Source organism: Hetaerina americana, unplaced genomic scaffold, assembly GCF_022747635.1.
Source record: "Hetaerina americana unplaced genomic scaffold, ioHetAmer1.1.p SCAF_6, whole genome shotgun sequence".
NCBI lineage: Eukaryota > Metazoa > Arthropoda > Insecta > Odonata > Calopterygidae > Hetaerina > Hetaerina americana.
The window spans coordinates 7,221,856-7,237,107 of NW_027287205.1; the positions used below are offsets into that span (position 1 = coordinate 7,221,856).

General features: G+C 35.2%; 1 protein-coding gene across 1 annotated transcript in view; it reads right to left on the bottom strand.

Annotated features, from left to right (window-relative positions):
* LOC139695230 (outer dense fiber protein 2-like) overlaps positions 1–15,252 on the bottom strand; it is a 31,649-nt gene that overhangs the window by 12,338 nt on the left and 4,059 nt on the right. The window contains exons 5-13 of the mRNA XM_071593915.1: positions 14,671–14,762; positions 10,384–10,543; positions 10,173–10,205; positions 9,954–10,088; positions 9,766–9,873; positions 9,010–9,120; positions 6,938–7,090; positions 6,709–6,881; positions 2,366–2,615 (exon numbers count right to left, since the gene is read on the bottom strand). Of these exons, the coding sequence (XP_071450016.1) occupies positions 2,366–2,615; positions 6,709–6,881; positions 6,938–7,090; positions 9,010–9,120; positions 9,766–9,873; positions 9,954–10,088; positions 10,173–10,205; positions 10,384–10,543; positions 14,671–14,762 (1,215 nt within the window). The remainder of the gene's footprint in view (positions 1–2,365; positions 2,616–6,708; positions 6,882–6,937; positions 7,091–9,009; positions 9,121–9,765; positions 9,874–9,953; positions 10,089–10,172; positions 10,206–10,383; positions 10,544–14,670; positions 14,763–15,252) is intronic.

Here is a 15,252-nt window from a genome sequence, read left to right on the forward strand (position 1 = left end):
CGTGATACATTTAATAACCATTGAGTTATACTGAACTCCCTGTATAACATTGGTTAATCATGTAGTAATCACATTGTTCAATCCCTGAGATTGGGGTCATCCAGCCAGTTACCCTTCAGTCATTTCTACTGTCTTTAAAAGATAAAAAATATTAAGATTTCATGCAAGTTAAAAGTGGCATGTGTGAATTTTTTTGTATAAATGTATATTCTGACATTTGATAGCAAAATTATTTAAAATCTATCTGATCGTTAGAGTAATCAGAATCAAGACATTCAAGAAGCCTGAATTATTAGTCTTTAGATGTGATTAATTCCAAATAAGAAAATCTTAGTTAATTAATACTCTAGTTTCATTGATTTCTCAGTCGCAGCTACAAACGTCTCCTGAATCAGTTAGGGGCATATTATCTGGAGACTGATCTAGCATGTTAGAAAAAGATTTCTTTAGATAGTTCACATGAGATTGAAGATAGCGGATCCTTGATTGAGCTTGCTCAAAATTTTCTGACAAGTTTCCAATTTCACACTGCATTCTCTTCCTTGTCTGCAAAATAACCAACATTTATTTTCAAAATTGTCCAGTAAAATACATTTTTCATATCATATTTGGCATTAATTATAGTAATAATAATTGTATAGTGCTGCAGTAAAAGAAAATAAGTCTAAAAAATGTATGACTGCTCCTATCAGGAGAAATAAAACAGATCTGGAATCTGAGACATGTTAAAATTATACCTATACAAATAACATGCGTAGGAGCTAATCTGAAGTCACTGCATAAATGCAGAGAAAACCCTATATATTAATACAGTTATCTAAGTCACTGATCATTAATAAATGTTATCTATCTATGTAAAGTCTAAGATCCCAATAAAAATCAATTGACTAATGCATAATTTATTATTAAGACAGTCCAGAATTCAGTTTTATTTCATTCTATGAACATGTCACTTAGTGGTCCACCAAAGGTATAAGGTGTGCTGTTTCAACTGAGTTAACTTTGTTTGCTCCAAATTCTCACTAGATTTTTTCTCAGTGGCAAGTTCCTCTATCAATGCTAGAAATAGACACACTCATAGCTAGTCTTTTAGAGTACATTGTACCATTCCTTTTCTTCTAATTTCTCTCATCTCTAGGATAATAATGGCATGACTCAGAGGTGATCCAACCTATGAGATTGTCTTGAACAATGGCATTCAACAATTTTAGCATTATTTCAATGGGTAATTCTTGAATCTATTTATCCTGGCATTAAAGTCTTTCTTTATGATGCACCACGCCCATGTATTTTGGTAAATTCGCCTTTTAAAACTTCTGAAGGGCCTAATAATTAAAAAATTAATTTGTACTATTTATACTTATAACCCCTGGTTTTAATAAATAGGACTGTAATTCTCTAAGGGCCCACGATTGCTTAAAATCCTCAATGCCTTTTTCTGCAGTATAAGAATTTCCAGTTTCGTGAGCATGCCCCCATAGAGTCTAATAACCCATGACATCAAACTCCAGTAGATATTCACTGCAGAGAGCATGTTGTTGCATTAGTCCAAACTGTAACAATGGTTGATGGGCAAATATTTCGTGGGACTATTCAGATTTGAAGGGGATAAACCTTGAAACTAATATGTCACTGTGGAAGGTGAAACACTTGTGATAAAATGCTCTAATAGGATTTGAAGAGCGATGGTTTTAGATATACTCAATGACGTCTGCGTTTAAATAGTTTTCTTTTTATTTAAATCATCAAAATGTTAATGCAATAGCTTGTGGCACATAAAATCATACTATTTTAACAATTTTGAGATGAATTTATCAAGCAAGTCTAGCAGGTAAGGCATTCAAAACTGATTTAATCTAATGGATAAGTGTATCAATATCTCAATATTAATTTGTTTTCTATAAGACATATTGATTCCTAGCGATCAAAAATAGAAATACTTATTTTGATGAAAAATACAAATGGGTCCAATTTATTATTTGTGTTAACTGCATAATTTCATCAGGGTTCAAACAAACACTCAACTTGAAATAATATAGTAAAAGATAATGATGCGATTTTTCTGCTTTTGAGATTTCAGAATCTAGTTCTCAATTCAAACGTGCATTTGAAGGTTTTTCATTGTGCAGATTTCACATGAATGTACTTTTCAAAGGAAAAAACATTGTGAATGACCTACTCCAGTCTTCAATACTGGACTCCATTTGTAACTTTTGAAATGCCTGTCCTGATATTTTTATTTTGGTTCAAAGCATAGATAGCAGTGTTTTAGAACACCCTGTCTAAGGTCCACCCTTATTCCATTGGGACATGGATGTTGTTCCCAGAAGGGAGACTGGAATGAGCCGTAAATGGAATTGCTTACCTCATCTCTTTCTGCTTGCGCAGCGCGAGCACTAGCTCTGGTTTGAACAAGTTGCCTCTCAAGGTCTTCAATCTGGCATTGATAGGACCTTCGAATTGTTTCACATCTCTCCTTTGCCCTGGCCACTTGCCTGGCAGAGTCTTCTCTTACGCACTCCAATTGATTACTTAGCTGGAGTATCTCCACGGACTTCTCTTCTGCACATCGCCTACACTGGGCTGCGCATTCTTCTAGTTTTTTCATTTCTCCTCTGGAAAGTCACAAGCAGTTACTCCCTACCATTTTTGTTTGATATATAATCAGTTCACTAACGGGTATATCTCTAATTTCCAATACATACACTTTCTGATTATAGTTTAAGTTACTCACCGGGAAATCATCAGGATATTCCCAAAAGTACCTGACCCAACAAAGAAAACACACACATATTGGAAAAAAATGTATTTATTATTCAACATAATCTCCTTTCAGCTCTATACACTTTTCTCAGCAATGTTCAATTATTTTGATAGCCTTTTTATAATAAGAACTGTCTTGTTCCTCAAAACAGGCGTCAACTGCCGACTTCACTTATTCACGGCTGGAAAATCTTTGACCACCGAGCCATTTTTTCAAGTTTGCGAACAGAAAATACTCCGAGGGGGCGAAATCTGGCAAATAGGGTGCATGAGGTAGCAACTGTCATTCATGAAATTTGGCCATTGCAATCGCAGATTTGTGAGCTGGTGCATGGTCTTGATGAAACAACACTTTCTTCTTAGCTAATGCGGCCGCTTTTGCTTGATTTCTTCCCTTAAACATTGCAATAAGTTCGCATAACTTTCGCCGTCGATAGTTTTTCCTTTTTCAAGATAGCCAATGAAAATTATCCCACATGCATCCCAAACAACCTATCCCACGATCTTGCCTGCAGATGAAACAATTCTTTGCTTATGTTCGTTCGAAGGTTTCCGCGGCGATGAGTAGGTGATTTCCACATTTTTCGGGCTGCGTCCGCGTATGTCGTTTAAATGTACAACAGTTTCGCCAGCTATCCTGCTGGCGTCCTCAGGTCAAGGATGAAAAGAAGCTTGTTGTCCCGTCTTATATAGGAAAAATCCGGCGCCAATACCGGGAAATTTCTTGGCCAATCAGGGAACGTCCTCATATTTTCGCGGAATAATTCTTTTCCACGCACTGTGGAGTGGATATCCATCCTCTCTGTTAAAATTTTCTGGCCTTTTAACGATTTCAATGGCCTCTCTGATTATTCTCTGGAAGTATTTTCCTTCTTTCGCTATTATTTTAGCGTCGTCGAACAGAATAGAGTGTCCAGGTTCACTCCAGGCGTGCTCAGCGATGGCCGATGCTCTAAACTGTTTGGCCTTGGTTGCCCTCTGGTGTTCACTCATGCGTGTTTTCAGCGCTCTGCATGTTTCACCGATGTACCATTTGCCACAGGTGCATGGCACTTGGTACATGCCTTCTGATATTAACGGTGAAATTCCATCCTTGGGTCCGGGTAGGGTGTCAGCTATCTTGGTGACGCAGTTGAATCTGGTCACCACATCATGTTTCCTTAAAGCCCTCGCGATTCTTTCCGAAGTCCCTGCGATGAAGGGGATGGCGACGTAAGCCTTCGGTCGTGGTCTGGAGTCTTCCTCCCTGTCAGGAACAGCGGTGGTTTGTCTCTTCTTTTCTTCCTTCTCGGTCCTTTTTTGGATCATATGAGCGCTGTATCCATTCCTTTGTAGGGCATTTGTCAAGTGTTTCTTCTCGTTGGCAATAGAATCGGAGTCACATATTTTATATGCTCGGTTGACAAGTGTGTCTACCAATGAGGTCTTCTGACTGGGATGGTGGTGCGATGCAGCATTAAGGTAGCGGTCGGTGTGACTAGGCTTCCTGTATACTCTGTGTCCAAGCCTCCCATTCCCTTTATTTCTCTTCACCATGACGTCCAAGAAGGGCAGTTGATGATCCTTTTCCACCTCCATAGTGAAGTGGATGGCTTGATGCTGTGAGTTCAGATGTTTCAGGAACTTTTTTAATTCTTCCTCTCCGTGTGACCAAATGACAAAAGTGTCGTCGACATATCTTAGCCACAGTGACGGCCGCTTGTCGCAGGATTCCAGTGCTTTCTTTTCGAAGCTCTCCATGTAGAGGTTGGCCACAACCGGGGAGAGGGGTGAGCCCATCGCAGCTCCTTCCGTCTGCTCGTAATGGTCACCATTCCATAGGAAGAAGGAATTGCGGAGGCAATGCTCCACCAATCCTGGAAAGTCCTTAGGGATTCCGCGGGAGGTGAGTTCCTTGACGCCAGCAGGATAGCTGGCGAAACTGTTGTACATTTAAACGACATACGCGGACGCAGCCCGAAAAATGTGGAAATCACCAATTCTTTGCTTACTTCGGAGCCAGTTCTCCCTTTTAAATCCATTGTTTTCCTTTGTCTCGGGTGTGAAGTAATGGACCCAATTTCATCCATGGTTATGAAACAGCACAAAAAGTCTGCTTTGTTGATGTGAAACTCTGTTAAACATTCGATTGAAATGTCTTCACGACACGGGCTTTGCTCGATTGAGAGCAAATGTTTTATTTCTTTCTTTAATGGTTTTATTCTTTTATTTAATGGTTTCTGCAACCATTTTATATTTTACTGTTGTAAACAAAGGAGCAGACTCACCCAGAGTAGATACCAGTTAAGGTTTTATATTGGTTGGGCTGAGACCTTTCAAATGAAAGTATTGTATCACATAACAATGACCAATTTTCTCCATTTTCACAAATTCAGTGAAAACGTTCACTATTGATGGCTGCCAAACAAATACTAAACAACGTGCCGTCTGCAAACTTGAACATATGCTTTATAGATTGCATAATTTCAAATACAGTGATATTTTTCAAACAACTACCACCATCTCTAGGTCAGGCCGGGTACTTCTGGGCCTTCCCATGTACATGAGGTAATTACATCCCTACCGCCTATTGTTATGCCAGAATTTAATATTATTTGGCATCCTTTTTTCTTAAAAATAATTTTCCCCCATACATCTTAAAGTACGCTAATTTTATTTTTGGCAAAAATGAGGTCGATAGAAATTTAATCCTGCTGCAAAAATTCCCCCAAGAAAACTTGCAATACATGATAATGAAGGAAAGAGTACACATAAACGGAATGTAATTATCATAATTGGATTCAGTGACCATGTCCTATTTCAACCTGAAGCTAGTGGAAGGCTGCTTCATCAAGTATTTCATTTATTACTAATTTTATAGGGAAGCCTATTAATCCATGTGATAAAGTGGCTTGAGATTCTGGATCTAAGTTGAACCTATTTTCTACTGCTTTCATTGATGTATGGAATTCTTTTGGATTCTATGATCAAAAAAGTTGTCGGTTCATTGTGATTGTTCAACTATGTGCTTAATTTAAGCTTTACACGCACTAATAATAATTTTGCGACAATTACTATTTTTATACTGTTTACATCTATAAAATGCTAACATAATATGGCATTTGTCTGTGCCATATTAATTTCACTCAGATTTACATCTGTTCAGAAGGGATACTCTTCAAGTGATGCATTTATCCCCTGCAGTTTCAGTTGTGAATGGAAGACAACACACTCATATCTGTACATGAAATACTCACTATAGTCAGCATAGTAACTAACCACTATTGCTGACAGGATGGTGATCCTTTTAACCAAAATGTTTGCATTTCCTATCTTCCTATGTCTTGATTCTAGTACCAGATTTCTTTTGGCACTGGTATTATATATATATATATTCATTATCAATTAATATTTCGTGGAATAGGAATTCTAAAAATATGAAGAAGGTAATTTCCCAGCAACATCTACTTGGAAATGGGATTTACAGCATTATTTTTCCATTATCATCATTGGAAATTCTCCCATTATCATAAAAAGAGTACAGAAAAACAAACCTTTTAGAGGATGTATGCAAGACAATTCAATATACCAATGTTTGATGCATTTAAAAAGTCTTGTTTACCTATTACTCAAAATAGACACTTCAAACTTATGCTTCAGTATTTTACTAATAATTACAATGGATCCCTCCCTGGAACTAAGTAATAAATTAGAATGATACATGCCAGTTGGGGCTCATAGACTCATGGAGTATAGGAATAAGGTTAATCTTTGATGCCATTGCCAATTCAAAGTATAGAAATTGAGCAAAAAAATTGAATGTGCTTAATTTAAGCTTTACACGCACTAATAATAATTTTGCGACAATTACTATTTTTATACTGTTTACATCTATAAAATGCTAACATGATCTGCCAATGAAATGGCTTTTAATTAAGTAGAGTAGATTTAAGAGCTGAATATTACTTAAGTTTGCAGTTGCAGTCAGTAAGTTCTTTGCATTTTTTCTCCCATGCCTCTGCCTTTGCCGTGAGAGAATCCTGCTGATTGATTGAGTCTTGCTGTTGGTTCCAGAACTGGTCCAATTTTTGAGTAGCTTCCATCATCTGTGCAATGAAATATACCCCACTGTGATTTTTCTGATGAATGAAATGATGCAATTTCACAATAAAAGATAATGAAATAAACGCCTTACTTTTGCTCTGGCATCTTCAGCCTCCAACTTAAACTCATAACATTTCTCCTCTGCAGCTTTCTGTCTCTGAATGGCTTCCTGCAGTCTGCACTGAGTAGTCCTAAGAACATCTGGTAATGATTTGAGTTCTTCTAATTTCTCTTGAAATTGGCACTGTTAAAATTGATTCATTCAAGGCATGCAGATAACATTATACTAAAAGATTCAGGATAATTCATATACTAAATTGGTTTTCAATTTTAATTTATTTTGAAAGAGCCTATTTTTTGCCAATTCATCACTCCTTGGTGCACTTGGAAAAGTTTCTCTTGTGGTTTAAACTTATTATGGGACTGCCTTTATAGTAGAAAATATCATAAATTTTATGAAAATAATGAGACATGTAGTCATTGAGTTTACTGCTATGGCTGCAACCAACATGGCACAAAGCATGTTGAAGACATGAAATATCAAGAACTATTTTGCAAACCAAGGCAGACAGATAAATGCAATATCTGTAATCTGATAGTCCACATTTTTAGCACATTAATGCAGCTTAAGTTGCTACCAAGATCAGTTTAACCAAGTCATGATGCCCATAACCTCAGATTTAGACAAACCCTGGAATGTTTTATTCAACCAATGAGGTTACTGGCAAAGTGACATTTTTTTCTTTTATTGTTAAGAGAATTTATTTTGTAGCCCCTCAAGCTGAAGATCGCATCGCAATTGCTTCAGTTTCTGGAGCTTGCCACAAGAGGCGCACTTTCCCATTGAAAACATTGCATCTCACTTACTAATCAAGTGATCTTCAAAACCTTGTATAGCTAGACCAATGAGAATATTAGGAATTATGGGAGAATATGGGCCTTCAAAATATCTTAAAAAATCTTTTTAAATTTTGCACTATTCCCTTAGATTTATGGATTCAATGCCTTTGGATTAATGTTATTTGTTGATCCATATCTCTCTCAGAGGTTAAAAATGAACTAACACCAGCTGTAAAAGTTGATAATTTTTACCTACCCACCCCTCTTCTCTTATGGAATACAATCAAAACAATTTCAGGAATTCACATATACCTTCTTAAATATTTTAAATTTGCTTTCATGTACATTTTATGAGATTTATAATTACTATTTTGTCATATAGTATATGGCCTCAATTATCTCAAGGCTCATTTATGCAAGGCATGATAGGGTGATTGCTCCCCCAGGGCTCAAGATATTTGGATTAAAAATTGTCCCAGAAGTAAAAATTAAGCATAAATTCAAACAGTTAATGTATGGAAAATAGTTCATGGATTACTTTCAGAAGAATATGTTTGAGTGAGCATGCCACGGAATATATCCAGAACGATTTCCCTAAGATTCTTCTGGCCCCACCCCCAAAGACAAAAATGAAATGATCGCCTAAGTGTTCATTATCTAACTAAAAAATTACTAGCATGTTTGTCTTGCATTCCTAATTTCTGACATCATTAATGGCTATAGTAGCCTAATTGTCACTTTTTCAAAACAGCAGAAAAATTTTAATTAAAATTAATGGATTGAAACATCTACAATTTTATGCATATTTTTAATATAGACTTTTCCTGGCTCTCTGAATTCAAATACAGACAAGGCATTCCATTGTAGGAATTGGACAGATATTTAAAATCTTAAGTAAAAATTAATGCAATAAATTAAAAATATCAATCGACTGAATGTCATTAAAATATTTTAATTTTAATTATTTATTTTTTAAATTATAGATCAATTAATAAATAAGGATATATAAATTTTTGTTTTTTTAAACTTTTACTTGTCCAATGATTGGTCAAATTGAAAGCTATATAAATGCCCCTGACAAGAACTGCCACACAAATGTGACTTTTGAAAATGAATGTTTAAAGAATTATTTGGCTCTAGAAATTAAATGTGGGGACTAGAGGTTTCAAGGATGTTCTAAATGCAAAGAATGTTCTCCTTGCTATTTTGATAACAGACGTAAATATTTAGCTTCTTCAATCCAGGCGTCTACGTGTAAAAATTCTTTCCTGAGTTTTTAAAGACAAATTTTGCATGTTATGCATTGGGTTATATTTAATTTACCTTGACTCTTTGAATTTCTTCTTCTACTTGTTTTGTTATTCGTCTATTGTCTGCCTCCATCAGCTCTATTTGGCGGCGTTGTTCTTCAACTTGTTGCTGAGCTAGCAAATACTAAAAGAAAAGACAATGAATAGCACTACTTTCATTTGTGAACCAAAGGCCACAAAATTCCACTGGAATATTGAAATGATACCAATTTGTTAAATACTATTGAATGCTGCATTACAGTTATCATAAGTTAGAGTCAATGCAGTCCCAAAAAACAAACCAACTCTACTACTACTGCTTCAACCTTCTTTACTACTTTGCGCCCACAGAGAGGATCTTTGGGTTATTTCTCTTTGTAATAATTGTAAATATCCATTAGTTAGTACACACCTTTTCTCTATAATATTCTTCTTGGTAAGCGCATTCCGATTGTTTCATGTGCAGCTCTTCGAGTTCATCTTTTGCATCACGCAGTTGTTGTTCAAGAACCATCACTTGGCTAGTTTGTCCTTTCGATCCCTGCTAAGTTGAAAAACTCGATTGTAATTCTCCAAACAACAATTTTAACCGAGCCTAAAATGTGCCATCTCCGTAGATTATATCATTACTGTAAATCATACTAGTATTTTGTACCCTGTCTTGATCTGAGTCCTTATTCATTAATTTGTCTTGAAGCTCTTTAATAGTGGTTTCAGCTTCCTTCAAGCACCTTTTTTTTTCTTCCAGTTCAATGATCAAATTTTCATTTTCGACATGCATCGCTGCTACTTCCGTCACTTTGGACTTGTAGTCTTCTGTAACTCTAGCATACTTCTCTTTCAGTTGCTGAATTTTCTCGCAGTTTTTGTCTTGGCTCACTTGAGGAGATGTTGTGGGCTGAAATGGAGGATGTCTTTGTTTAAACATAGCAAGTATTATGTTAAAATAATGACACCTCAAAGAAGCAGAGGGATTACCCTATTTCTCATTGAGGAAGCAGCTTCCTGGAGTCTGCACCGCTCTAATTCAGCTTGTTTTCGAGCCAGCTGCACACATTGCAATTCTTTCTGCATATTTTTCATTTGCATTTCTAAGCGGTTGATTATGTTCTCCTAGAGGATTAAATGCTTCATGAACAAACTCTCCCAATATATGACACGATTTTTAAATTCCTGTAAACTATCTTTATAATTTACCTCCATTTTTTTTGTCTGTTTTTTCTTGCAGGCCTGGAAAAAATGGAATATAATTATTATTAACATTTTGGACAATTTTGTTTTATTTCAAAGTAAATATTTTTAGGGGCACAAAAATTTTCCATCCAGTCTATTTTTTCCTCAATTCAAATCCTCATTATTTGTATACATGTAGTGGGTAAAATAAAAAACTCTCTGCTTAGTTTACTACCTCTTTTGAAGGTTGCTGTTTTGTTTGGTCACAAAGCTTATCTTGAAGTTGCTTATTTTCCCAAACCAACAATTTCATTTCATTTTGAATTTGGCTGTTTTTACGCTTTAAGTCTTCAAGAGCCTGCTCTTTGGCCAAAATCTCTTCTTGTAGTTGATATCTGGAGTGTGCAATCAAACATATAATTCATTTTATATGGGGGGAAGATTAGAATTCTTAAATTTTCCACCACCTAAATATCTGATGATAAATGATAGTTTGGGTCATTTGCACCCAAACTGAACCGATTTCAAACATTTCAACACATTAGAGAGTTTAGGCATATTTGTACAGATATAATGGCAGAGAGAAAGGTTTGGAGCTCAACGTACACAAACAAAATGCAAGTAATCGCTAAGAGTACCTTAAAAAATTCACACTTCTATATTTCAAACACTTGTCTAGTTGTGTAAAAATTATACCTATTTTCCTGTGATTGGCTTAAGAAGTTTCAAAGACTAGTATGAAGGTATCAAATAATGTACAATTGATTCAGGTGCTACTAGATGAACTTGTGCTTGGTTGTGGGAGTATTTATTTTTCAGATGTAACTCAAAAATTAATTTGATAACACTTATACTCAATCAATACTTATTTTGTTTAATTTAATTGATATAATTAATTGAAACCCATGGTTCAATATGTAACCTCCAAAGAATAAACTTGCATTGTAGTTACATTTGATGCAGTACTTACTCACAGCAAGGATCGCATATATCTTCAGAATTCAATTTGACTTCCATTGTTAACATAAATAGCTACTGAAATTTGTTTATAGTGACAATAGACCAATAGTTGGAAGCCATCCTTAGCAACCATTCTCTAAACAGCACTTACTGATACAAAACAATTGATGCAAGGCTGAAATTATTCTATTTCCTTTGAAATAATGGTGTTCGATGTCTTGATTTTCATATTACATTAAACTTATAATGTTACCCCTCAACTTTGCATTTAATGGTCCCCCTAAGCATAAAAGTTGGAATGAGATACAAGTAGCATTCAAAGGTTAATCCAAAATATTGAAATTAAAAGACACCAGTTGGGATTTGATGAACTGTTAATCAGGAGGAATGTAAAAGTATAACTACCTATTTTGATTTCAACAATTTGACTATTCCATCCAAGATACTTTGGTTTCTTTTTTTTTAATTATTTTTTTAGGTATAAGAAACCAATAATTCCTTGCTCTGTCGCAATTTGAGGGGTTAAAAAATGTAACCTTTAAGATAAATTTTGAAAAAAATTAACATATTATTGCTATTTTTAACTATTCTGGCAATTTAACATCTTGCTAATGGTCGTTTGAGTACTCCTAACTAATAAGCAAACAATTATGGGATCTTAAGAGGAAATTAGCCAGAGACATTGAGAATTAACCACAAAGAAGGGAATGGGGACAAACCCAATGGTTTGCCTTCAACCCAGATGAATCCATTGTATGATATGGTGGAGATTTTGGTGTGAGTTGGATGGAGGAAGCTACCTGTTCAATCGTGAAAGAGTTGCTCCCGAAACATAGCGGAAGCGCATTGTGCAATTAACCTCATTGATAATTATGCCTGTCATCACTGCAACAGCCTTATTTAAGTGGAGTTATCATATGTTCCTCCAAGTATCCACCTATTTTTGGGAAGGAAATCAAAATTTCCTGAAAGAAACCTTCTAGTCAAAAATACTTCATCCATCACTGTGAAAATGTATGAAATGGGGTTCACCCTAACTTGGGACAATAATGAAATCAAAACATATGGGTAGAATAGCTTTGAACAGTTTTCAAATTTTTTTGTATTCCGGGTGAAGTTTCTACATAGTTTCCCATTTCTTTACAGAATGGAAAGTTTCCACAAAGTTAAGCCCCAAAATATACAGTTCAAGGTAAAGTATTAGCCTCTAAGGGTGTTTGTTAGTTTGCCATGCACAATATCATATTCTACCGGAGTGTGATGGAATGAAATTTTATGGAAATTCATTCTGTTTGGCATTCACTCGGTGGTGATACCTGGATTGAAGATTTTGAAGGTGATTGGAATGAAAATATGAAGAGGTGGGTGGCAGGAGATGTGACAAAATAGTTTAGGAGATATATAAGATGATATAAGTTTGACTACGGAGGAGTGAAGCTTAATTATTATCAATTTCAAAATGAACGTAAAAATGTTTGTGAATTGACTCATGTCCAAAAAGATTCATCACCTGAAAATAGAATCGCATACAAACTTTAGTGGAAGTTGAATTCCATTTCCAGAAAACATGAGTTTTTGCTGTCAATATAAAACATGGAACAGTGCCATGCATGGATAGGAACGCTTGCAAGAAGATGTAATATATATGTATCTAGTCTATGCATGTAGGATATATTCATATTTCAAACATCTAGACAATGGGCGAACTTCCTCCACGACGGATTACATCACTTTGTAGGTCATTTACCATTACATGCAATCAAAATATTTTGTACAATGAGGAAATAACTAGGTGGTTTCATCAGATTTCATACTGAAGCCACCTCATTTCAAATGCTTCTAGATGAGAAATTGGCTTTGCATTTCTGGAAAATTTGGGTGGTTATGTACCTAATTTGAATATTTATGAATAATACGATTGCACCACATATTTATTTACTCATACTGCATCCACAGAAGCTTGCAGATGGCTTGACAACTGATTCACTGAATTTTTCACCTGATTTAAAGAACTATTATAATTATGAAATACCGATGGGGTGCATTAAATTATACACTTTCACAGTTACAGTTAAACATTAGTAAGAGAGAGTTAATTGAGGCTTAAACGACTCATAAAAATAATGTTAATATATTCTTTAAATCTTAATTGCATTGCTATTTCGTCACATATTATGTGCATGGGTAAAAGACTTAATTGCTCTTGTGAATCAGTGTGTGATGGAATATTAGAGCATGTACTGCCATCCAACCTGAAATGGTTATAACAATGGAGCTGTGGTAATACATTAAAAAACAATGGGTAAAAGAATAAACAAATCCTCCAAAAAACCTTAAAATGCTTATCGATAGCCTTTGAAAATGTGTATGAAAACATCATTAAGGCTTTCATTAATGACAGTTATCAGATATTTAGATGTTTGCCTTCCCAGTTTGAGATCTCGGGAAAGACCACACGGACAACTTCTACACATCAGACTTTTGGATTTCTGAAAGTTTCTTGACTTAAGAGTTATTGTTGTTATTTTCTGTGTCCATGTCACCAAATGATTAACCTATGTTTCATAAAAAATCCAACATTCCATCGCCTTTCAAAATGCTCTGCATCCAATTATTCTTCCTCCTTTATATTTCTCCAATCAATCCTCTCTCCTACTCCACCTGGTCTGGTACCATTTTGTCTGTTTTCCTTCCCATCCATTTTGTTTTCCCATCCTAGTTCACACTCAATTTGTGGTATAAATGCCACTGACTCTATATTTGCTTATGTATACGTAAATTTTCAGAAAGATTTCTCCTCATTTCAGATAGCTCTTTCCGGAATCCCATTTTATCACACATACCATGAAAGAGCACATCAATAATGTGTCTTTGTGGAAAAAAATCCAGGTGGTTTGATTTCTTAATCAAAGAATCATTTAATATTCAATTGATTGGGAAAAAACCTCCTGCCTGGGGAACCCCAAGTCAGCATTAAAGAAAGGAGCGTCCTGTGGGTTGGAAAACAAAATTCTTAGCTAATGTGCAGCTCCAATTTATACCTTTCTAAATCACCAATTCATGTGAAATCAAGCTATTCTGAAGAAAAGAATGTTTCCACCCTGCAAAGAAACCTCTGATAACTCATACAGAGAAGCCCCGGATGGCTGAAGTGCCTGATTGTTCTTCTGGTTGACTATATGTCAAAATTCTTTAAACATAGCAAGACAACATACTTCAGCAGCAAAATAATATTTTCAAATATTTTACAGTGAGGCTAACAGCACATATCTTGCTCGGTGGAATATTTTGAACTTGGAAACTACACGTCTACATCTGCTTCATCTTATGGATTTTTCTCGCCTGATTTTCCACAGTTTTTCAATATTCAATAAAGCTTTCACAGTGAGAGTACATTTTTGATTTCAAAAGAATTTGAAATGGTTAATGGTGCTAACCTTAGGAGACAATTTTTCCGACAAGAGATATTGGGAAATTCGACAAACATTACAATAAACCCATCGCTGCCCATTTTTGAATGACCAGTAAAGATATCCCTGTCTCACAGTTGAATTGTACTCACTGAAAGTCCTCCAGATGAACATTTTCAGAAACTAGTTTATCTTGAATACTGTAGCTCTCTTTCAGGCGATCAGTTAAACATATCACCACCTCCTGAAATAAGATGTGTATGATTCACTTCTGATCATGCATTAACCATTTCCTTTGTTGATTTCTAGTTTCATGTTAGTATTTTAGATAATTAGCAGTCATATTTACATTTCTATATTCAAGGAAAGATCTACACCAAAAATTCTTCCTGAGAAATAATTAGTATTGAGAATAGGAAGATTTAGCAAAAAATGATAACTAAGTTCTGGAAAGAAATTAAAATATCAATAACGAAAGGATTCAATTGTCAAAATGTGATTTTAAAACAGGTTAGATCAAAATACCAAGATTAAATCAGAAAATTTGGTTAGCTACCATGGTGAGATAAGGAAGCATTCACTTTCAAAACTTGAAATAGGCTTATCAGAGTATCAGAGGTAAAATGATAATGGCTTGGGCCCTTGAAAAAATATCTAAGAGTTCTCTTGGATATTAACAACTCTCTTGTAGCCAGGATATTTAAAATTACTTATCCACCCAGTTTGAATGCTTT